Here is a 23,952-nt window from a genome sequence, read left to right on the forward strand (position 1 = left end):
AACACACTCATACAATCAGCACTTGGATCAGGAAACAGAAGAGTACCAGCACCCCAGAAGTTCCCCTCTTGCTTGGGTAAATTTCTTAGCAATTCTCTACTTCTGATCCTTCTCTCTCAAATGAGGATAATAATACTAACCCCATAGGCTTGTTGCAAAGAGTCGACAATATCTGCAGGGCAGTCAGCACGATATCCCCTAACACAGAAGAGTGCTTTGGAAGTGTTAGCTCTTGTCATGATTCCCTGTGGCCACCATGCCAGTGTCTCTCTGCTTCCCTTCACCCCAGCCTGGCTAAGAGCCCCTTACTCCGGGGGCTCCAAGACCCAGTGGAGTCACCTTCAGGTCCCCAACACACAGCTCCTTGGAAGAAGATCACAACTGTCAGGATTATAGCCCCATCAAGGACCTGATGACCCTCAAATAAGTTACACACCCAGCCCAACGTGAAGTATGCAGACTTTATTAGCTCTGAGACCCTCTACTGCCCACTAGGTCCCAAAGGTCATCACAGAACCATCAAGGGCAGGGTGGCTGAGGGCTGGAGTTCTGGGCCCTGATGTGTCCACTGCAGAGGAGACTCCCGTCTCTAGCTGGTTCACAGGCTCTCGGCAGGAGGTCTTGACCAACCCTGGGGGCTTGGCTGCATAGTGGGGGAGGGTTCTGAGGTGGGAGGTGACTGAACTCCGCACAGAGCCAGGCTCTCACACAGAAAAGATCAGAAACGTCTCCTTTCTTTCCTAAGCTCTCTGTCCTGTCCTACCTCCACGCCTGAGGCTCATCCACCCTCCACCAGCCCTGCTGTCTAAAGAGAGCCCTGGAGGAGACTGGGGGAAGTCACGAGCCTCTTCACCTGCACCGTCTGGGGTCACCTGGATTGGCAGTTTGTAGCTACTCTAGGTGAAGGGTTAGTTTAGAGGCTGTCTGCTCCCCCACATCCTTAACTATCACCTTACCCACATTCAGTTCCTTCATGGTGCTGTTTTATTTTAATCTTGGGGCACAGTGGCTCTAGCTCCTTGCAAACCCAGGATCTGAGCCATGTCTCTGGAACTCCAACTGCTTGGGCACAGAGCTGAGGTGTTCAGGTAGGGAGGGGAAGCGGGGACCACAGACAAGCCCCTGTACCTCCAAGGGACACAGAGGGGAGGCCAGGGGTGACGGGAGCCCCTCGGGCTGCTTCTGTTCCGAGGACAGTGTCAGAGTTCTGTCCATTTCCATGGCAGAGGGGGGCATCCTAGAGGAAGAGTTCCTGAGCTCCGGCCTCCATTCATCCGTGTCACCATAGCTGGGCATCTGGGGGGTCAAGAAAGAGGGGGGCAAGCAGGGTGGGGAGCCTCCCCAGGCCACCCTGACTTTGGGGTTGGGAACCAGCAGGAGATGTATCCTGCTGCCCCTGCCCCCGATGTGGAGTCTATGTTCACAGTCTGGGCTCTGCTCCCACCTGTCCAGGCTGCCTGTTGTGACTCAGACCATAATAGAGGACAGCAGAAGTCACAGCTGCTCTCAGGCCACAAAGACCCTGGGCCGGATGACCACTGAGACCAAGGTAAGGGTGGGGGAAGACATGCAGCCGCCGCCAGGCAAGCCCCTGGGGGTCCCCTCCACTGCTCACCTGTGCCGGGGGTGGGTCCCCCCGGGGCAGCTGGGTTCCTGGACTCTGAGTCGCTGAGCTTGCAGGGAACAAGGCCAGGTCATTGGAGGTGGAGGCTCCCAAGATGTAGCCAGTGCGGTCCTGGGGAAGGGGCTGCCGAAGGAGCTTCAGGATGCGGCTGAGGTCTGAAGACATGCGGGACTCCAGCCTGCCAGGCAGAACCCCACAGTCAGGGTCAGGGTCAGGGTCGGCAAGACCAGTTTAGGGCCTGAGGGCAGCCGTCAGTTGTGTAGGCTGCAGGCTGTCCCTGCTGGATGAAGCTATTTCCCCGCTACAATCTACATGCGTGAGTGCTAGGTCACTTCAGTCACATCCAACTCTTTTTGACCCCATGGACTGTAGCCCGCCAGGCTCCTCCATCCATGGGATTTCCAGGCAAGAATACTGAAGTGGGTTGCCATTTCCTTCTCCAGGGGAATCTTCCCGACCCAGGGACTGAATCCGGGTCTCCTACATCGAAGGCAGACCAAACTCTTTAATGTCTGAGCCGCCAGGGAATCCCCTACAATCTGCAGCCTCCACCCAAATTCCCTTTAGTACATCCCTGACTCTGATAATCACAGTGATCAGGCAGCTTCGCGCATCATTTAGTCCTCAGAGTGAAGTTTTTTTAGGGGCGAGGGTGGGTACCAAATTATTTAATTTGAAGGAATGGTACTAAGGAAAGAACTTAAGTAGATGTTTCAGTACAACTTATAGAATAGGTGAAGGTAACCCAAACACGCCTGTACTGCTTTGGTAACCAGAGAAGTCACCCCACCCCCACCCCACAGCTACAAAAAACCAGCCTAATGCTTAGCTCTCCTTATCACTGTTTCTCAGAGGGTGCTTGTGAAAGAGACATTTTGCCCTCATCATGAAGCTTCAACACAGGTATTCTGGTTACCCCCACTTCACAAAAGGGTAAACCAAGGCTCAGAGTGGTTGTTACTTATACACAGTATTGCTGCTAAGTTACCAAGCCAGAATTTGAACCCAGGACTGTATTGCCCCTAAGCCCTCACTCTGCCACACAGCCCTGCCATCCACAGGCCACAAGCCCATTCCCAGGGCTCATGGTATTTTTTAAAAAAATATGTAAATATTTATTTATTCGGCTGTGCTGAGTCTCAGTTGTGGCATGCAGAATTTTTAGATGCGGCATGAGAACTCTTAGTTGCAGCATGTGGGATCTAGTTTCCTGACCAGGGATTGAACCCAGGCCCCCCACATTGAGAGCATGGAGTCTTAGTCCCTGGACCACCAAGGAAGTCCTGGGCCCACAGAATTTGTTTCAGCATGAAGTTACACCCCTCTCCCCTCGTGGCATGTTCCAGGTTTGCTGGGACAAGCCATCCAAGGAATTGTCCTCAGTGAGAGGGCTGGGGAGGTCTTCAGCTAAAAGGGGCTGGCCACTCTCAAACCGTTGTGTTTCCCCTATGGTTCAGCTGGTAAAGAATCCACCTGCAATGCGGGAGACCTGGGTTCAATCCCTGGGTTGGGAAGATCCCCTGGAGAAGGGAACAGCTACTACTCCAGTATTCTTGCCTGGGTCGCAAATAGTCAGACACAACTGAGTGACTTTCACTTTCAGGTTTTCGCTTTCATTCTCAAACCCACGGGTCACCCAGCGATGTCCCCGAGGCACCAGGAGGGGGCGCCCGTACCTAGCCTGCCCCAGGCCTGCCCTCCATGGCTGCCCCATTCCTGCTCACAGGTCACCCACCTGTTCATCTGGGCCTGGAGCTGCTCTAGCCTGGAGCCTAGCTCCCGAGGCCAGCAGTCTGAGTCTCCCTGAGGGTTTGGGGGGCTCTGACTTGGCCTGGGGGGCACTTGCTGCAGCAACTCAGGCCAGAGGCCAGATGCGTCTGAGATGCTCAGGGAAGGGGCTGCACCTGCAGGGGGTGGAGAGGGAAGCTTGAGCCAAGGTCCAGCTGGTTCCACAGGGTGGGCCTTCTCGAGCAGAGCCCCGTTCTACCTGCTATGGGAACACGGGGTGGGAGGAGTGGATCTCCTTCCCTGGGTGTCCTGCCCCCATAGAGGCCTGGCTTCTAGGACCCAAAAGGCTGTAGCCCTGGCAGTAGGGGTGGGGCCCCAACCTGGGGGGGCTGGCCGGGTGGGGATGTCCAGCCCCGGCCTCATTGTCCAGGGAGCTGCCACCCAGCGGGGCCCATAGTACCTTGATGGGCCGGTATCCACCCCGGGGGCAGCCCTCACTCAGGCTCCAAGGACACGGGAGAGGGGCACAGGGGCCTCCGGTGCTGAGCCTGGGGAGGTCTCTCCTAGGAGAGGCAGGATGAGGAGGACCTGCCAAGGGCCAGGAGGCTGGGCAGGGCTTTCGGGCCCAGGAGCGGCAGACTCTGGCAGGAGGCCGATTTTGCTCACCTGACTGGTTGTCACTGAGGAAGAAGCCCTGGTGGTCTTGACTGCCTGGAGCCTGTTGGGGTGATGACTGGAGACCACCGCCTGCCTTGTGGGGAACAAGAGCATCAAGTAATGGGGACCACAGCCGGGACCGGGCCTCTCTCCCTCCCCCACCCCCGTGGCAACTAGGTGAGGGTGGTTGCAGGCAACTGGGCCCCCCCCCCCCCCAGCGTGCTCCCGGCAGCTCCTCTCCAGCGAGGACTGGCAGGGGATGCCCAGGGGCTTAGGGCCAGGCAGACCCCAAAGAGTCCTTCGAGAGGCTGCCTTGAGCAGCAAGGTGGGGGTGGGGGAGGCAGGGGAGCTGTTCTCCTTCCATTTCCTCAGGACCCTGGAACCCCCCGCCCTCAGCCTGGGCCGACGTGACAATTCCCCCTGAGGGGTGGAAGTCTGGAAGTCCCACTCCTTTCAGGGGTGCCCTCATCCATGCCTTTGGCAGCCTACCCCCTGCTAATAGGACTTGGGGGCACCCGGGGGCTGCAGATGTCCCAGGCCATGGACACCACAGCCCTCTTGCTCAAGTGTCCAGCCACTGTGCACTTGGGCCACCTGATGCCTCCTAGCAGCTGGGCACCCCCTGCCGCCCACCCCCCACCGAGGCAGAGTCCTCACAAGAGGCCTCCTAGACAGGCCAGGCAGGAAGAGGAGAGCCTGGGGAGGGGAAGACAGCATAGGGTAGGGTGGGGAGGGCCGTCTGGAGCAGGTAAACCTGCCTCAGCTCCACCTCCAGACGCTAGGTGCGGAGTTGGGCCAGCAGAACCCTCAGCCTGAGGCCGGGGGCTGGGTGCTCAGAGCCCGGGCCTCGGCCACTGCGGCCCCTGCCAGGCGCGCCTGCCCCCTCCTTCCCAGTAGCTGGTTCCCGACCCTCCCCGGCACACAGACCCTTCTGGGCACTTCCACTCTGTGCTGGCTGTCCCACACCTTGGCCACCCTGAGCTCCACAGATATTTGGTCTCACTGCACACCCTTGAGACTGCCTTGGTTCTTCACTATGGAGCTCTTGGGAGTTCCCTGGTGGCCTAGTGGTTAGGATTCTGGGCCCAGGTTCCATCCCTGATCAGGGAACCGAAATCCCACAAGCTGCTTGCTGAGGCAAAAAAAAACCAAAACAACTATTTAGCTCTTTCTTCTCTTTTTTTCCTTCTTCTTTTTGAGTTATTATAATCTCCTCCACTGAGTGATAAATTTGAGAGGAGAGATTGCTCTATCACTGCTTACACCTCTGGGACCTGGACTGTGAGCTCGTGGATGGCAGACACTGCTGCCCGCCCCCACTGCCCCCCTTGCAGCTTGGAAGGATGTGGCGGGAAAAGCCTGGGCTATGGAGATGCACAAACTTGAGTCCCATTTTGGCTGCACCACTGAATATATGATTTACTGTGTGACTGTGTGGCTTTAGACATTTGTCTGCTAGGACCTTCAGTTTCCCCATCTGGAAAATGGGGATAATAACACCACCTGCAGGAAGACTAAATGAGATCATGTAGAAGGAGCCCAGTGCTTACCACATAGTTGGTGCTCCGTAATTGGTAGCTATCTTCATACTTAGCATTATGTTGGCCATGGGAGGCACAGAAGTGATTATGACAAAGGATGAAGGGGGGGTTGAAAAGAAGGGAAGCGGTCAGACGGGTCCTCTCCAGCCAAGCAGGCCAAGCACTCAGCAGGCTGACTGGCCATGGCCCGTTACAGGCTGGCCGAGGGCCACCCCCGACCCGGCCCACCCAGCCCAGACTCACGTCCCGCAGGTTGAAGGTGACTTCCAGCTTACTCCAGAAGCTGTCTGCGAAGGCAGGGTACATGTCCAGCACCTCCAGCAGGTCTGCCCGCTGGATCTTGTGCAGGTCACAGTAGGTCAGGGCCCGTACATCTGCGCTGGACTTGCCCGGCCGGGCATGGAGGCTAACGGGCTCTCCAAAGATGTCATTCTTTCCTGCCAGCCAGAGGGGCAGGGGAATCTCCAGGGCCTGGCTCTCTGCTCTCTTCTGAGGAGCCCCCCTGAGGACCTCTTAACCTTGACCTTGCCCAGCTTCAGGGTCCCTGCCAGGCAGGGGCCTGGAACAAGGCTGGATGTGCTGGCTGAGGGCAGGGAGTGTGCAGAGACCCCTGCCGCCCCAACCTGTGGGTCCCCTTGCTATCTCCAGGATCCTTGAGACCACCTTCTACCAGAATCTCCTTCCTGTTTCCCACTTGCTTGGGAACTGCCCCTACCACTCCTACCCAGGGAACAGCAGACAGAAGAGACACCAAAGGCTCCATGCCCAACCTCTTCCTCTCTGGCTGGCCACAGAGCTGCAGAGTGGCGGGGACAAAGGGTCAGGAGCACCCAGCTCCCTGGGACAGCACCTCAGGCTTCTCTGTCTTCGGTTCCCACTCCCACTGTGGGGCCAAGTGACCGGCATGGCCCTCTCTGCACCCCGGTGTCCCCATCTCTAAAATGGCCATAACCATATCTGCCCTGGCCGTCCCCACCCCGGGTGGTCCAGAGGAGCAAAGGTGATGCTGGAGGAAGTGCCTCAAAGAGCAAGAGGCACCAGACAGATAGATGCAAGGCGTTAGGATGGACAATGTCACAGGGTGGACCTGGGCTGGATATGGGGACAAGTGGTGAGGGTGCTGGGCCGTTCTGGTGCCAGGCACTGTGCTAGCCACAGGATAAAAACATGACTGGGGTTCTGTCCCACCCACAAGGAGCCCCCCCAAATCCCCGACAGACAGAGTACAGAATGATCTCTAGAGCCTCAGAACAAGTAGGAATCAAGAGCAATGGGACTACAGAAGAGGGAGAGGTTCATTCCACCAGGAGTGGCTGGAGGCGGGGAGGGGTCTTACAGAGCTACTGAAGTGGAGGCTGGGCTGTGAGAGTCTAGGAGGACTGGTCTTCCAGGAAAAAGGCAGTCGGGTGGAGGAAGCAGGTTGTGGTCTGTGCAGCACAGTCAGAGTTCGGGGCAGAGAACCCAGGGCCAGAGTGCCAGAGACCATGATTATCATGGCCACTTCCCACAGGAAACTCCAGCCCCCGAGCCTGGCCATTCTGCACAAGGAGTGCTAAGTGTTTGCTCAATGATGGATGGAGGCCAGGACATGGGCCCCCAGGAGAACAGGATAAAAGGTCTTTTACTGAGGAGGGGACTGAGGAGGCTCAGAGAAGGGAGGGACTCTCCAGGGTCACATATGAAACCCAGAAGCTAGAAATCTGGGCAACATTATAAAGTGATGGTTTTCCAGTAGATGAAGGATTATGACCTAATGTCCATTTCTTCTCAGGACAAAATGAGAGTTCATGTCTCTAACTGAAACTTAAATTGGACTGGCTTCTTAATTATTAATAATAATTATATCTCTTCCACCTGGATGGCACTTCTAAACTTGGCTGGGAATGAGGGACGGGCTCATAGCAGAGCTGAGCTTGAGCTCAGCATTGAAGGATGCCTGGGGCCTGCCAGGATGGGTGCGAGGCAGGTGCTCTGAATGGAGTGGCAGTATGTGCAGAGGGCATAGGGGTGGGACAGATGGGCAGGTGTAGAGAACTAAGTAGTTTGATGGCTGGAGCTTGAACCACCAGGGGGAGGGTGGCAGAACCTAGGGGTGGCCAGAATGTGGCCAACCCCTGGCCGTGCACAGGGGTTGACATTTTTCCCATGGGTCATGAAGAACCATGAAAGGATTTTGAGCAGAAGACTATGCCCAGATGTTAATTTCAGGTCACTGGCAGGTGGAAGATGGAGTCTGGGATACACCAGATTCAGGCTGCAGGAGAGGAGCTCCTGACACCTGCCCCGGAAGGACATACTAAGGACTGGGCCCAGGCAGGGACAAGAAGACAGGTATGGGACAGAGAGATCTCAATGCAGGGAACAGACAGGGTTCTGTGGCTGCCTGGATGGTGGGGGTGGGCCAGGAAAGGAGGAGGGTAATTTCCTGGCTGACTCCCAGGTCTCTGGCCCGGGTAGCGGGAGGTTCACAGTGACGGGGATGCCCATGGAGCTGCCTTTGAGGGAAGATGATGATTTCAGATTGAGATAAGCTGTTTGGTCTGCCTATGGAATGTAAGGATGGCCATATCTGGAGACAAATGGAATTTTCCTCTCTATGGAGAGACTGGGGCCAGGACAGAGCTCTGGGGGTCCTTGTGGCATAGGTGAGGCTGAGATCATGAGAGCAAGGAGCTGGCCCAGGTGAGGGTGTAGTGGAAGAAGAGAGCCAGGGCAGGCCAGAGGGAGAGGACTGGGTGGAGGAGAGCCTGGCCAGGGGAACCAGGGGATGGTGAGGCTGACGGCCTGGTCAGGGACTTGGGGTGGGCTGAAGGCAGGGGGGGAGGCGTGGAAAATGAGAACCACCTCAGACAGGTGAGTGACCTGCCCAAGGTGAGCGGCAGAGGCTGTGTGGGCCCCCAGTCTCTCCCCAGTCCAGAGCTCCTTATCCTTCCTCCAAAGTCCAGCTATCCCTGCAGCTGCAGTGACCACCCCGCCTCCACCCGAGACAAGCCCTTGCCTTACGCCGAGCTTCCTAAGGGCAGGAGAAAGTCGCAGCCTGCCTGGACTTCCCCAGCCCTGGAATCCCTTCTTGTCCACCTACCAGACCTCTCTGAGCCTCAACTTCCCTATCAGGAAAATGGGGCCTGTGGCCGGGGTTGGTGTGAAGGATTCCGTGAGCTGGGCGTCAAGCACCCCCGTGGCACATGCTCAGCACGTGGCAGGTGCCATCAGCGTCCCTGGGAACAGCCTGGTCCAGACAGGACACTTCCCCCACTCTACCCACCCCCAGCCCGGCCCTCCCCTTCCGACCCACCGAGGATGGCCACCACCACATCATCGCGCAGGATCTCGATGGAGCCGCGGGAGATGAAATAGAGCGTGGAGAGCACGTCGCCGAGGTGCACCAGCGTGTCCCCGGGCGGCGCATGCGTCGTCTTGAACTTGACAGCGAGCGCGCGCAGGCAGCCCTTGCTGGCGCCATGGAAGGCGGGGCAGTGCTGCAGCAGCGCCCGATGCAGGTGCAGGCAGATGTCGGCCTGCAGGCACTCGGGGAAGCCCTTCAGCACCTGCGGGGCGGCGGGGGCGTCCAGCGGGGTGCGGCCAGGGCTGGGGGCTGGGGGAGCGGGAGGTAAGGAGGGTTCTGGGGACGCCCAGTGCCCGCGGGACCTTGGTCTCCCCCCACCGCCCCGCCCCGGGGGCATTCGCCAGAGCTGGGACTTGAGCGAGGTGGGCCGCGCCACCCGGGCCCGAGCGGCAGGGGCTCACCGCGTTCATGTCGATGCCATTGGTGTAGGACCAGGCGTGTTGGAAGTACTCCTCGAGGCGCTGCCGCAGCGGGTTGGGAATCTGGTGGAAGCGGATGAACTCCTTGACCCGCAGCATCTGCGTGTGGTAGCGCGCCGTGCCCGAGTACAGGCGCTGGATGATGGCAGACACGTTGCCGAAGATGCTGGCGTACATGAGGGCTGGGGCAGGGCGGCGGGATGCGGGGCTGAGCTCCAAAGCATCTCCGCCAGGTCACACCACCCCCCAAGGCCTGCTCCAGCCTCCCCCACCCTGGGATCCCCCTGCCAGGGACCCTTCTGTCTAGGGCAAAGTCAGAAGTGTCCAGGACGGTGCCAGGGTGTCTGAGGGGGACAAAGACCCCTGGGTTTTCTGCCCTCCTCCTTCCACCCTGTGCCTCTTGGCAGCTTCTGGGGCCCCATAGGCCAGACTCCTGAGAAGAAAGAACTAGGGCAATGGTTTTTTTAGTTCAGATTTGTTTTCTCTTTCAAGTTGTAAAAATATTATAAAGGGAAAACTCTTGGTCTCTTGTTTTCACCCTTTTTTCACCCCTTGTTTTTGTCTTTCTGGGCTTTCACATCTCTAAATACTCTGAACATGACAACTTAATCTACGTGTAACATTCCACACTGCCTTTCCTGTTCCTAGGCCACGTGTCTTGAAAGGCAGGAAGCACAATGTGAGGCCTGACAGTACACAGCCCTGGGAGCTTGTTCTCTGGGAGTCTGTCCCCTGGGCTGGAATTGGGTCTCTCTGTAACCCCTGGCAAGTTAGGACATTCAGTTTCTTGGTCTATAAACAGCTCATACTATGGCTGTCATGGAGTAGTGATGGGAACAAAACAGGGACCTCTGATAAGGACTTAGAAAAGTGCCTGGCAGGGACTTCCCTGGTGGTCCAGGGGCTAAGACTCCATGCTCCTAAAGCAGGGGTCCCCGGTTCGATTCCTGGTCAGGGAACTAGATCCCACATACTGCAACTAAGAGTTCACATGCGTCAACTAAAGACCCTGCATGCTGCAACTAAGACCCGGCACAGCCAAATAAACATATATGGAAAAGAAAAGTGCCTGGCAAGCACTTCATAGATGTGGACCTGTGTTGAGAAGGGCCCTGGGTTTTGGTTTAGTGCTCTCTCTCACTGTCTTGAAATACTTAATAATATTTTAAACAAAGGGCTCCACACTTTCATTTTGCACGAGGCCCTGAAAATGAGGCAGTTGGCCCTGATCCCTGGTATATATTGAGGGCTATAGATTCTGTATATAGTTAGTGTGAAAGTGTTAGTCACTCAGTCGTATCTGATTCTCTGTGACCCCATAGACTGTAGCTCGCCAGGCTCCTCTGTCCATAGGATTCTCCAGGCAAGAATACTGGAGTGGGTTGCCATTTCCTTCTCCATTTCCTTCTGCCCAACCCAGGGATCGAACCTGGGTCTCCTGCATTGCGGGCAGATTCCGTCTGAGCCACCACGGAAGCCCACAGTTAGTGTACACACATGCAAAAATTCATTGTGCTGCAAACTTAGGACCTGCCAATCACAGAAATTGTTACTGTGTTATATCTCATTACAAAACTCAACCTGGAATTGGTGGGTAAGGCCCCGGACACTCACAGCCAATGAGCATGACGCAGATGGAGAAGACCTTTTCGGAGTTGGTGTTGGGGGAGACGTTGCCAAAGCCCACGCTGGTGAGGCTGCTGAAGGTGAAGTACAGGGCGGTGACGTACTTGTCCTGCACCGAGGGGCCCGAGGCTGGGTCGCTGCCGTTGTAGCGCTTGCCAAGCTGAGCGCCCAGGCTGTCCAGCCAGCCGATCTTAGGCTCCAGGTAGGGCCGCTCCACGTTGCCGATAGCATACCAGATGCAGGCCAGCCAGTGCGCGATGAGCGCAAAGGTGCACATGAGCAGGAAGAGCACGGCCGCCCCATACTCAGAGTAGCGGTCCAGCTTCCGAGCCACACGCACCAGCCGTAGCAGCCGCGCTGTCTTCAGCAGTCCGATCAAGGTTGTGGTCTGGAGAGGCAGGGAGGGGGCCCCGGGGCTGGGGTCAGCCCTTGAGAGATTGCACATAGGACCACATTTATTCCCTTGCGGGTGTGGTCACATAGTCATTCTTTTTTTTTTCACATAGTCATTCAACGAACACTTATGGAAAGCCTGCTTTGGGCCAGGCTCTCAGCAGTGGGACCCCATGCAGGACCTTAAGGAGCTCTCAGCCTAAAGCTCAAAATGGCTTTATGGTTTGCCAGGACAGAAGTCCTGGCACAGAGGAAGGAGAGGAAAGTCTGCAGCGATAGGGCAGGGAAGGCTTCCTAGAGGAGGTGACACAGGAGCTGAGTCTTGAAAGATGAAGCTGGGTCTCCAGACAGGAGGGAGAGGGAAAGGGCATTCCAGGAACAGGGAGCAATATGAGCAAAGGCATGGCTGTGAAATGGCACAGTCCACCTGGGGAACCAAAGGTGGTGCTGCAGGTGGCAGCACAGAGCAGAAGGCGGTGCAATGGTGAGCAAGGAGCCTGGAAGGTGGGCAGGGGCTGCTGCTGCGGCCCCAAAGAGCTTGGCTTTTATCCCAAGCTACTGGGGAGAACTGAAAGCTCTGAAGACTGGATTGAATGAGGGTCAGGGTCAGATAAGTGATCTGAAACTTGCTCTGGCTCCTGTGTGCAGGGGCTGAGGCTGGCAGGTGGGCTGGGGCAGAGGTGGTAAGAAGGCCACTCCGTGTCCAGGCAGGGCCAGTGCAGGTGGAAAGGGTGGGGAGAGGACTTGGGGATAGATTTGATGGAAGTGGGTGGGTGGGCATGGGAGCACGCAGTCACGATGGACAGTCCGTGCTGGACAGGCTAGATGACTGGTGTGTGAATGACTGGAACACAGGAGGCAAGCTATTCGAGTGGAAAGCTGATTCCAAGGGACTCCCCTGATGGCCCTGTGATTAAGAATCTACAGTGCAATTCAGGGGGCACGGGTTCCATCCTGGTCAGAGAACTAAGGTCCCACATGTTGTGGAGAAACTAAGCCTTCGAGCCACAACTCCTATGCCCAAGAGCCCCAACAAGACAGTCGGTGAAAGTCTGCACTCCACAGCGAAAGATCTCGCATGATCCAATGACAGTCCCGCAGGTGGCAATTAAGACGCGACAGCCAAATAAATAAATGAATGAGTGAATGAATAAATAAATAAATATTAAAACAACAGCAACAAAAAAGCTGATCCCAAGGAGATGGGGCAAAAGGACAGAGTGGGACTAGAAGCTACGAGAACAGCATGAAAATGCCCTCCCATCAGCTGTGAGAGGCGGAGTAGGCGGAGTGGTGGGGCTGAGGCTGAGGAGGCAGTCAGGCTGCCCTGAGAGGCAGCCTGTGGATTTCCAGGGTAACTGTGGACAGGCATGGGCATGCCCGTCCCAGAAGGGGCAGGGTTCGGGAACAGAGAGAGGGCATCCAGACCTACGGGAAGCCCCAGCTACTCCTACAGGGCTGGGAGATGACAGATGTCTGAGGTCCCTCCTTTGCACCACCACCTGCTTCAGCAAAGGTGCCCCATGCCAAGTACTCCCCATACCCAGGGCCGGGGCACAGGGGACCACGGCAGGGGCCAGCCTGGATGGGGCTTGCTCACCTCATCAGAGCCAGTGCGAAAGATGAGCAGGTCAAAGGGGATGGCGGCTACCATGTCAATGAGGAACCAGCCCTTGAAGTAGTGGACGGCGATGCGGCGGGGGTGGCTGACCACCTCGTCATTGGTGTTGACGTAGGTGGTGCGGAAGTTGATGACGATGTCCACCACAAACATGATGTCCACGATGAGGTCCACCACGGTGAGCGGGCTGCAGGTGTAGCCGCAGTCCCCACGCTGAGACTCGTCCTGGTCGCTGAGCAGGAAGGCGGCCGAGTAGGGCGTGAAGACGGCCGTGTAGATGACCAGCAGCAGGATGAGCCAGTCCCACACGGCCTTGAAAGGGCTGTAGTGCAGGAGGGTGCCCCGGTGGATGCGAGGGGCCTGCAGCTTGTACTCCGGCAGCACGTCCGCTCCCAGGGACAGGACCTGGGGGTGGGGACCAGGCGGAGGTCAGCCGGGTGGCCCCTGCCAGGGAGATGGCTCTGGGAGGGATGGAGATGCAGGGGTGAGGCCGAGGAAGGGAGATGTGGGAGAGGGTGGGTGGCAGGGCGGTGCAGGGAAGAGGGGATGAGGTAAAGATGGGGGTGTGGTCCGTAGGACACGGACACGTAGTTCATAAGAGGACAGGAGTGATGGGAGGATGTGACGAGAGGAAGTGGGGTCCAGAGGAGGGGGGCAGCTCTGTCTCATAGTGACCCCATGTTTGAACTCCCCCATAAACAGGCCAGCCTGGAGTAGGTGAAGACAGGATTGGGGGAGGGGAAAGGGGAGGGCCAGGTTCAGGCCAATTGAGGGGGTGATGGGGGGTGACTGTCTGGTGGGTTTGGGAAGTTTCCAGTGGTCAGGTTTCCCATGGGAACAAGTCACTCCCAAAGTAGCTTCTTAATTCCTGAGAGCCCTCTGGAGCCTGGACCAGTGAGGGCCCACCCTGGGGCCAACTCTGAGCCTTCCACGGAAGGAATCAAATTTTGGGGGTGTATAGTTAATCTGGACCCTTGATCGGTCTGGGTACTGGTGGCCTTGACTACTTTGCACGTGTCCAAGGAGGAGTTGATCATTGCATTTTGAACCCCCTCTGCTCTGCCCCTCCGACCCCCACCTCTGAGACTTCGGCCAACATTCAATCACCAGGGCCCAGCCTAACATGCCCAGGTTCTGCCCAGCTGCCCAACACAAGAGACAGCTGGGAGCAGAAGGCTTGCCTTTTGTAGCCAGAGCTCCCAGGATGATCTTGGGTCTGACACTGCTGTCTGTCTGTCTTGGGGCAGGTTTTGTAACTTCTATGAGTCTCAATTCCCTCACTGGCAGAAGGGGACAGCAAAGGACCACAAACTCCACGGGGCTGTTGGCTGTACTAAGTAAATGAGCTGGTGCATCTTTTTTTTTTTTTTTTTTGGTAGTGCCACACGACATGTGGGATCTTAGTTCCCTGACCAGGGATGGAACCTGTGTCCCCTGCCTTGGAAGCTTGGAGTCTTAACCACTGGACTGTCAAGGAAGTCCCAAGCTAGTGCATCTTGATGGCACACGCCATCACACTAGATAATCACTCCTCTCTGCTCATCCAGTGTCAGACACTGCCCTGACAAGGATGGGGCCTGAGAGGTGTCCCATGGATCATCACCCCCGCCCCTCCCTGACAAGATAGGGCCCTGCAGATGGTTCTGGTTTAAGAAAATCTGCAACATAAGGTTCTGGCCCTGCAAGCCAGATCCATTAGCAGATGGGATCACAGTAAGGAAGATCCACCCAAAGGCTGATTTCAACCACACGGTCCCCCATCTGCTGTCCAGACCCCTGGGAGGGGCCACAGTGTCCTCACCCTGCAGGGACCTCCTGCTCAGCCTTGGCCTCAGCTCCTGTTTGGCCTCCCTGGAAGGTTTCCTCTGACCCTACACAGACCTGACCCAGGTTTTTTTTATTTTCTCCCATCTCCTTGTAAACGCCCTGACAGCACAGTTATCTCCACTGACTCACAGTGGCAGCTCCCTCGTCCCGCATGCCCCTCTCTGAGTCCACGTGGGGGCTCAACTGAGGGGGGCTGAGTGAGCACTGAGAGCTTGTGTTGTCATGACCACGTCCACCCCCAGCTGCTCGAGACCAACCAGGCAGAAACAGCAGAACACACGGAGAGGGAGGGAGGCGGTCAGAACTCAGAGGGCAGGGTCCGAAAAGTGTCCCCGTCCTAGGGCTTCTAGTCGGGGTGCCACCTCCCCCACCGCAGATCTCCGGAGTCTCCCACCGCCTCCGGGGCCAGCACCCGGGGCCTCCCCAGTGACTCCAGAGCTATCAGGACGTGGGAGCCCAGGTATGGGCTCACGGCCCTCTAGGCCCTTTGAGTTCTGGTTGAGGCTTGTGTGACTTCCCTTCTCTGGGCCATGTCAGCCCCTCCCTTGAGCTCTGGCAGGCTCCTCCCCTCTTAGGGGCAACATGGGGTGGGTTAGTAAAGCCAAGAGGGGCTGGGGTAGGGGGCAGGACAAGTTGGGTGGGGGCAGGGACCACGCACAACTTTCCAGCCTGACAGCCCCCATCACCCCGTCACCAACCTGAGGGTCCCAGGCCACAGCTAGGTGGGCTTCCCAGGTCACTGGCCCCCTGCGCCCCGCCTGATGTCCAAGGGCCCAGCCCTACAGCCTGGGGTCTTCTCTGCCCCAGAGCTCTTGCACTTGGTGAGTGGCTGGGTCACAAGGAGTTTCCAGCCCACCTGCTCCAGCACAGAGGGTGCTTCAGGTGAAAGGGGGCGGGAGGCAAAGAGCTGCTCCATCCCCTCAGGGAACGAAGTCCCAGGGGAGCTGGAGGAGGCCCCTGATCTTGCTCTGCACCCCCTTGCTCAGCCCTGGCCTAGGCACCTCTCATCATCTCCTAGGGCCAGCACCCTCAATGTCAAATGAGTCCTCAGAGACCATGTGGTCCAAGTCATTCCTCCAGATGGGACCCTGGGGCCCAGACAAGGCACAGGTCTCTTGCCCAAGGTCACATAGCAGGCAATGGCAGGGCCCCTGAACCTTGGGCAGTGTTCTCTGCGCTTCCCTCTGGAGAGGTCAGCTGGTGACTGGGGCATCAGGCCCCAGGAGGAGGGACAGTGTGGTCAGCTGGAACAGAGGACCCAGGGCAGTTTGCCCTGGGCTGGCCAAGGAGGGGCTGAGGGCTTCCTGGCTGTTCCCCAGGGACCCATGCCAAGGGAGCTGAAGATGCCAGGCTGCCCACCCCCCACCCTGCTGCCTGGACTGTGGAAGCATCCCGTCCTAGGGGCTGGCTGCCACCTCAAAAGCCAGGGGCGGGAGCTGGGCTGGGCTCCCCACCCTCTTCCCAGGATGGCCCTGACACCTCCTCTCTCTGCTTCTCCTTCTCTGGGACTGGGCAGGCCCCAAGGTGTCCTGCGGGTTCCCCCTCCCGGCTCCTCCAGGCCTAGGATATGGCATTGCTGACCCACCCTCCCCTGGCTCCAGGAGCTGGGAGTCAGGGTGGGAGTCTCAGGGTGGGCCTTTAGGTCTAAAGAATCAGACTCTAGCAGGACAAGAGGCCTGGAGCTCAGACCGGACACCAGGGCTGGGCAGGGCGGCTCCCTCTGCTCCCCCAGCCCCGGAGGAGTCCAGAGCCCTGGCCTGAGAATGGACTGTGGGGCCCAGCACGGCCCGCCCACCCTGGCCTGCAGGCCGCACCTGGGTGACTTTCTCGGTGACGTTCTGGGTCCGCTCCACCACTTTGTGGGGCGCGATGATCTCAATCTCCGTAGTGGAGCCCGAGCGGTGCTTCTCCAGGTTGAACTCCACAAAGTTGAGTGTGAACTGCGGGATCTGGCTGATGGTCCTGTACTTGACCCTGCCCGCCCCAGGTCCCTGCGCCCCCGACCTGCCATGAGAGCCGTCTGAAACCAAGGCCGGAGTCAGAGCACTCAGGGCTGGGGACCCGATGCGACACCTGATGCTGCCGCCCACAAACGCCACTTGCCCCCCTCCCCGCTCCCCCTCACCACCCCTCCCCTTGCCACGCCCCCTCCACCTGCCCCTCCCCTCCCACGCCCCGCCCCCTGCTCCCGCCCCTCCCCCCGCCTGCTCCCCTCCCTGCCCAACCTGCTCCCCTCCTCACCCGAGCCCAGAAAGCTCTGTCGCAGCAGGCGCTGGGACAGGCTGCGGCTTCCCCGCTTGGCCAGGAGCTGCGCCAGGTCCTCGAAGTTGAGGATGAACATGATGACCGCCCCGTCCTCGTTCTTCACGGGCACCACATCCACCAGGCAGCGGAAGCAGGAGGCTGCAAACACCGTGGGAAAGGAGGGTGGGATGTCACCGGAGGGGTCCTCTCCTGCAGGAACCTGGCCTGGGGAAGCTAGGCAGGGGGTTGCGTTAAGGTCAAGTTGAGAGCAGCCGTGGGTGGGGGAGGAGGCCCACAGAGTGACCAGAGCTGTTGGTGACACTGCCCAGCAGCGCCCCACCCACAGAGCCGAGGTGGAGAAAGCCGCTAAGCTCCTCATTAGGAGATAATGCAGCCTCGGGCCCAAGTCCACACTCGGCCCTCAGCTCGGGGCTTAACCTTGAGGTCTGCTTCTGCTGTAATTAAAGCTGAGCAGATGGGGGTGGATTAAGTGGGGAGGGGAGGTCGGGTCTCCTACCCCCATGTAGCTCTGGCTGGCCCTGGGTTCAGCTCCTGTACTCCTGTTCCCCAAAGATGTCCTGCTCCCCTGATGCTGGAGGGAACTCACTGAGAGCGCACCCAGAGCTGGGCACCGAGCCTGCTGGCACTTTAGGCACTTTAGCTCCATGGTGGTGCACGGCGGAGCCCTGGAGGGTTCTGCAGCCTGGGCTTCTGAGAAACTGACCTGCCGCGGCTGGCTGGGCCATGCATCAGGGAGGGCTGGGGCCATGGAGCGGGGAGCCCTGCGCTCTCATACACAACGGAGGGATGGGGACTTGTCTGGGCCAAGGACACTGGAGTGAGGGCCAGGCTGCGGCTCCAGACCAGGAAGGGGCCTGTGGTCTCAAGGCAGAGGTGCTGGAACTAGGGGTGAGGCAGGTGGGGCACTGGCCTGGGGGCTGCAGAGGGAGAGGGAGATAGATGGCAGGGTGGGGGCAGGACAGGCTCTCCTGCCACTCGCCCAGGCATCGCAGGCTGCCCAGACCCAGCCATTGGCCCTTTTGTTCCTCTTTCTCTGCTCCAGGGTCTTGCTCCCTCTCCCATAGGTGAGTGGAACAAAACAAGCTGAAACTGCCATGTTCCCTAGAGTCCAGGCAGCAGGCTGGGTGGATGCCTGTGAGCCCCGCTCCACTGTACCCAGACATCCCATGTCTCTCAGTTCAGTGTTGATGGGTGTCAGGTCCAAGGATGCTAAGGGCAGAGGACTTGGGTAAACATGACTAGCAGAAGGCAGATTTGTCTATCTTGTTTGCTGGAGGCCAGGACCTGTCCGAGGTATTGTTTGTTACTGGGTGAATGAAAGAATGAGTGTAAATGTGAGTGGGTGGGAGGCTATTACTATTTTGGGGTCCATTAGAATCCCTCTTCCCCAAGATCACCCCCTGGTGCTCCCTTCCCTGGGTGCCTTCTCACCCCCTCAGTGATGGGGTGCAGCCGAGCTGTCCACATCCTCCCTCCCACCTTCCTCCCTGGAGCAAGAATCTCCCGGATCAGATTCCCGGACTCCCAAGCACCAGGCAGCCATCTGCCAGCTGCTGTGCTGGCCCCGGGGGAGACATCCACACCGAGGAGGGGCCACCCGCTCGCCTCTGAGACCCACTCCTGGGCTCGCAGGGCTGTAGGCCTGCTTCCCAGACCAGAACCTGGCACTCTCATCAGCCCAGGGCATGGCAAGGCCTGGGTGCTGGGACCCACCCAGGAAGCCTCCTTGGCCAGTGGCCTGAAACACCACCCGCAAGGCCATTCTCTCTTCTCACTCTCTCTGGCACTGCGGAAATCTGGCCTGGTGGGGAGCTGGCAGAGCTGGGCAGGGCTTCCAGGCTCTATGCTTCTGGGGGCTGCCAAGGCCCAGCCTGTACCTACTGATGCTATCTTTGGAAAACTGAGGCTGAGAGTGAACCAAAGACTAGCCCATCAGAGCAGTGAGGGCTGGAGGGCGGCTTCATGTAACACCCCCTGCCCGACCTTCACACTCGCCGCCTGGGGATGATGGAGACAGGAGGATTTGGATGAGATCAGAGCATTCTTTTCCTGATCCCTAAGCTGTCTTGGGCTTTCCTGGTGGCTCAGACAGTAAAGAATCTGCCTGCGATGCGGGAGACCTAGGTTGGATGCCTGGGCTGGGAAGATCCCCTGGAGGAGGGCATGGCAACCTATTCCAGTATTCTTGCCTGGAGAATCCCAATGGACAGAAGAACCTGGCGGGCTACAGTCCACGGGGTCGCAAAGAGTCGGACATGACTGAGCGACTAAGCACAGCACTCGTGTCCTTGCTCACGAGTGAGTGGGTGTGCGTGACCAGAAGTGGGTGAGTGTGTCACCCTAGGGGGTGCCCTCCCCCTGATCCTGGAGGGTGGTCTGCTCGCCCTCTCTTGCAGGGCTTCCTCTCCGGGCCACCTCTCTGACCCTGGACAGTGGGCTCATCTCTCCCCTCGGACAGCGCACTGCTCTCGGCTCTCCTCTGCCTCTTAGATGCGCCCCTTCCTTCAGTTCCTCATAGTCCCCGCCCCTCCCCTTGGAGGCTCTCCTGTTGTCTACCGCCCCCATCTCTTTACACCCGCATCCGGCCTGTGGTGAGCCCTCAGGAAAGAGCTGGTGCCACAAAGGCCGCCACTAGGAGCGCGGCTGCTCCACCCTGCCTCCCTGCTGGGTGTCTCTGGCATTCATGGCTGAGTGTACATAAGACACCGGGACCTCAGATCTCCGCCCATGTCCTTCCTCCTGAACTGGAGCTGAGGACTGGAGGAGCCCCAGGCTCCCTCGAGTCTGGCTTGGAGATTAAGGAACTCTCTGGTTTGGGGTCATCAGGGAAGACGATCCAGCCAAGGCACGCAGGCGGCACGCAGGCGGGGCTGGGCCCCTCTGGCAGGTCCCCAGTGAGGGCAGTGGTAGGACTGTTCTCCAGGCCTCCCTCCAGACTCTCATTAGCTCAAGTCTTGTGGCCATCCCCAGGCTTCCTAGCTGTTAGGTTCTTAACTTTTCCTAGTGAAGGTAGAGGGCAGCAGAGCCAGTTTCTCAGGGGTCTCTGAGCCCTGTCTCATGGGGTAATTTTTGTCAAATGCCGGCCTCTTTGAGCCCAGCTTTACACAGATGCACAATGTGGAGGTGTATGGCCACAGACTCTCTACTTGAACTTGGAGAACTGTCAGTGGTTTACCCCTTTAGAGGAAAAGAGATTATAAATCAGCTAGAATTCTGTAGGGGGTGAGGGAGTGACTCCTAATCAATGGAAGATGGGGGAGAGGAGGTATTGACCTGAGGAAGGAAAAAAATCACCATTAGGATGCCTTTCAGCAGGACAATAAGAGCCATGTGAATATGATAAAAACAAAACAAAAAAACAATCACGTGGTTAGAGTGGACCAGAAGGTGTACATAAGTTATCTGAGCATCGCATCCTTCTCTTAGGGGAATGCTGGCCAGAAGGTTCCCCTTTCTAGGTTTCACACCAATTTCAGGCAGGTCCAAGGTGCTCAAGGTCTTGGACTATTATAGGTCAAGGTGGGCTTCCCTGGTGGCTCAGATGGTAAAGAATCTGCCTGCAGTGTGGGAGACAGAAGCGCCTGGCAGGCTACAGTCCATGGGGTTGCAGAGAGTCATACACGACTGCGTGACTAAGCACAACGCACAGGTGTGTGGCTAGCTTTTCATTTTCTCCCACAGAAAACCTCTAAGACTAGGTCTCTAGGGCTCCCTCTGACTGCTAGAAGACGCCAACAGAGTTCGGAAGATCTGATGATCTCAGAGGGTCAAGGCTTGACCTTGACCTCGGCCCCCAGCCCAGACACAGTTAGGGTGTTGAGGAGACCCTAAGAGCCCTGAGCTGACATCACTAGGAGTCTATGATCAGTTCTTACCCCTCTCAGGCCCAGGTAGGGCTCTGAGGTCAAGGAGAGGGACAGAGGGACCTGTTGTCCTCCATCATTTCCTCCCGTCCCATCCTGTTCCCCTGGGACCCTTCTCACTCCTTTGACTGTCACCTCCTCTCTGCAATGATGTGAGGAGGTGAGGTCACAGCTTTTAAAAATATTCTGACTTCGTTAACCCTGTGAGTGCTCCCAAACTAAGCCAGGTTCTTCCTAGTCCCCTAATCACTACCCTTGCATTCACGTGGGTGGAGACAGCAGGGGACAGCCAGAGGGACAGCCAGGACCTGCCCAAGAAGCACTTTAAACACCTTAAACACACACACACACACACGCTCAGGTTTACACGTACATTCATTGCCCACACACACACCAGGCCCCTGCAACCAGGACCGTCAGCACCTTTCAGCCCCAGTCCAAAGGTGCCTGCCCTTTACCTGCACTCCAGGGGCCCTCATGCTTTCTTCCCCAGGGAGGGCCCTCTTCTCGGGCTTCCTTCCCCAAAAGTTCCGCCTCGGAACACAGAGGTTGTTGGGTTCCTTTCACCCCTCTTGGGATTATTCAGACCAGATATATCTGAGGGAAGAATCCAGAGACTCGGGGTCCAGTCCCAGCTAGGACCCACACAGTAGAATCCTGGCCAAGTTCTTTCTTTTTCTTTGGGCTCAGTTTCTTCATCCATGAAATGAGGGATTAATCTAAGCCAGTGGTTCCTAAACCTGACAGAACAGCTAAACTGCTAGGGAGATTTTTCCAAATACACCTGTTTGGGCCTCACTTCACACACATTTCTGAGTCAGCCCCTCTCTAGGGAAGGTGCATTTTGGAAAACAAGTTCCAGGTAATTCTGATGCAGAAGCAGGCTGAGGGGGCCACTGATCCAGGTGATTTCAAAGGGATTTTGGGGACCCTAGTTCCCACCCATCTCTTTCCTCCCCCCACAGACCCAGTGGAGACACTGAAGTACTGAGGGGAGGGGCTTGAAGGGCTCCAGAATTTCTTATCCTCGGCCCCTGCCCTATGCTTCTATTCTGTCTGCAGTAGCTTGGGCTGGCAGTAATATCCCAAACTGGACAAGCCTCCAGGGCCAGCACGAACTCCGGGTCCTGTCTCCCCAAGGAGCTGGGGTCCCTGAGACAGACCCAGCCCTCTTTTCAAGGCAGCCGCCCCCACGCCTTGCCTGGCCCCAGAGGCCTTGAGGGGGTGACTCCTCCCCTAATCCCCAGAGCAGACGGAGATGAGGAAAGGTTAATTTCCGTCCCAGCTGCCTGACAGCTGGGGCTGACAGTGACAGAGTGGACAGCCAGGAGACTGGGGACACGGGGGAGGGACGATGGTGTGGGAGGCCCTGCATGGGGCCAGGACCAGTTGGTGGCTCAGCCTCGTCCCTGGCCCCTGAAAAGGACCTCGGAAGGCATTGCACCCAGGGTCCAGCACTTTCTCCATACAGCTGAGGAAACAGAGGCCCAGAGAGGAGACAAGATTCATCCAGGCCCTTTGGTCCCCGGGGTCGGTGCCCTTCCCATGACCACTCTGCCTGGACAAGAGAGGCGCCAAGCCTGCCTCACAGAATCTGTGGCCTGAGGGTGCCTCACCATCCTTGCGGTAGTAGAGGATGTCCACCTTGCACTCCTCGGCCCCCAGCAGGGCCTGCGCCAGGCGGGACATGGCACTGCGCGGGGTGTTGGGGCCTGTGAGGAAGTCGCAGGTGCACGGTCTCTGCATCACTTCCACTCGGGAGTAGCCGAAGAGTTCGCAGAAGCCGTCGTTGCAGTAAATGATGGCGCAGTTCTCCATCTGAGCGTTGGCGATCAGGAACTTACGACCTGGGGCGGGAGGTGGGAGCCCATGGCAACCAGGACCAGGCAGTAGGGAGGGAAAGATCATAGGGACTTGTGGGAGCGGTTGGTGTGTGTGTGCGTGGGGGGGATTGGATCTGGATGCACGGCAGAGCCGTGATCAAAATGAAGGAAGGGGGAGGTCAGGTCTGGGGAGGGTAGGAAGATCAAGAAGGCCAGAGTCATGGGGGAAGGCCATGGGGCTCCTGGGAGTAATGAGGGGATGGTCAGGAGGGGGAAGCAGGACGGTGACCAAAGAAGTGGGGGAAGGGGAGTCAGGCCTGGGAATTGTGGGAAAACCAGCGCAGTAATGGGGTCAGTGAAGTGGGAGGGAGACCCAAGGCTTCCTGGAGCTGGGAAAGGGATCTGCAAGAGGGAGCAGGGGTGTGATCAGATGCGGCCCGGCCTGGGTGAGCTTCTAGAAAGACCAGAGTGGCTTGGTCAGGAGGTGAAAAGGAGGGCGAAAAGGAAACCTCTGGAGGAAGTTGGGGGCGGGGTGGGGGAGTCAGGAGGGAAGTCTGGCAGGGATACAAGGGGAGGAGGGGGCTTAGGACCGGCAAGAAAACAACTCAGGGGTGAAGCCGGGAGCTACACTTTGCCCACCGTGCAGCGGAAAGGAGGGTAGCGTTGGAGCTAAAAGTAGGGGCTCGCTGGAGGAGAAAGTGTTTCCCGGACATTGAAGGGAAGGATATGCGTTCGGCATCAGACACCCCCCACCCTGCTCCACTCGAAGTTAGTAAAGGGTCCGGCCACTCCTGCCACCGAACCAGGGCTCCAGATCATGCCCCAGCCCACCGCACACACTCACTCTGGCCCTCGAACTTCCGGATGATGGTGTCCAGGTAAGTGTTTTGGGGCGCGACGTGGCCCCTGCGGACCGGCATCTTTTCGGCCGCGGCCTCTGCCCGGAGCCAGCAGCGCCCCGGCTCCCTGCTTCTCCGCCTGTCCTCTGGCTCAGCGGCGTCCGGCTCCGGTGGGCGCCGCCCCCGGGGAGGGCCGCAGGGCTTCGTGCCCCGCCCGCCCGCCTGCGTCTACCCCTCTGCTGCGCTCCCCGGCCCGCCGCTCGCCGCGCGTCCTTCCCTCCGAGGCCGCCCGGGAGCTGTCCGCGGCGCGGTGCTGAAAGGAGCCGCGCGGCAGCGGCGGCGGGGCGGGGTCCGCGGGGCGGGGGCAACTTTTCCGGGAC

At 58.2% G+C, this 23,952-nt stretch overlaps 1 protein-coding gene across 2 annotated transcripts; it reads right to left on the reverse strand.

The window, feature by feature from the left end:
- Positions 1–447: 447 nt before the first annotated feature.
- KCNH6 (potassium voltage-gated channel subfamily H member 6) lies at positions 448–23,858 on the reverse strand. Of its 2 annotated transcripts, none has more exons than XM_070479540.1 (14): positions 23,578–23,858; positions 22,527–22,757; positions 17,024–17,185; positions 16,597–16,802; positions 12,935–13,360; positions 10,930–11,329; positions 9,298–9,497; positions 8,846–9,098; positions 5,794–5,987; positions 4,015–4,103; positions 3,666–3,741; positions 3,360–3,586; positions 1,616–1,802; positions 448–1,296 (listed from the first exon to the last, which is right to left on the reverse strand). In XM_070479540.1, the coding sequence occupies exons 1-14, from the start codon at positions 23,651–23,653 to the stop codon at positions 1,012–1,014; spliced, it is 3,012 nt and encodes a 1,003-aa protein (XP_070335641.1). In that variant the 5' UTR covers positions 23,654–23,858; the 3' UTR covers positions 448–1,011. The 2 variants fall into 2 exon arrangements, with proteins under 2 accessions (XP_070335641.1, XP_070335640.1); XM_070479539.1 differs by lacking the exon at positions 3,666–3,741 and adding an exon at positions 5,560–5,598 and having other exon boundaries at positions 3,360–3,528; positions 4,019–4,103.
- Positions 23,859–23,952: the final 94 nt, after the last annotated feature.

This window comes from Odocoileus virginianus, chromosome 17, assembly GCF_023699985.2.
Source record: "Odocoileus virginianus isolate 20LAN1187 ecotype Illinois chromosome 17, Ovbor_1.2, whole genome shotgun sequence".
NCBI lineage: Eukaryota > Metazoa > Chordata > Mammalia > Artiodactyla > Cervidae > Odocoileus > Odocoileus virginianus.

Coding starts and splice junctions, on each gene's coding strand:
- KCNH6 (XM_070479540.1), bottom strand. CDS start 23,653: ATGCCGGTCCGCAGGGGCCACGTCGCGCCCCAAAACACTTACCTGGAC. Junction 9,498..10,929: donor CTGCGTCATGCTCATTGGCT/GTGAGTGTCCGG, acceptor GCCCTGCCCCAG/CCCTCATGTACGCCAGCATC. Junction 4,104..5,793: donor TCACCTTCAACCTGCGGGAC/GTGAGTCTGGGC, acceptor GTTCCCCACAAG/GCAGGCGGTGGTCTCCAGTC.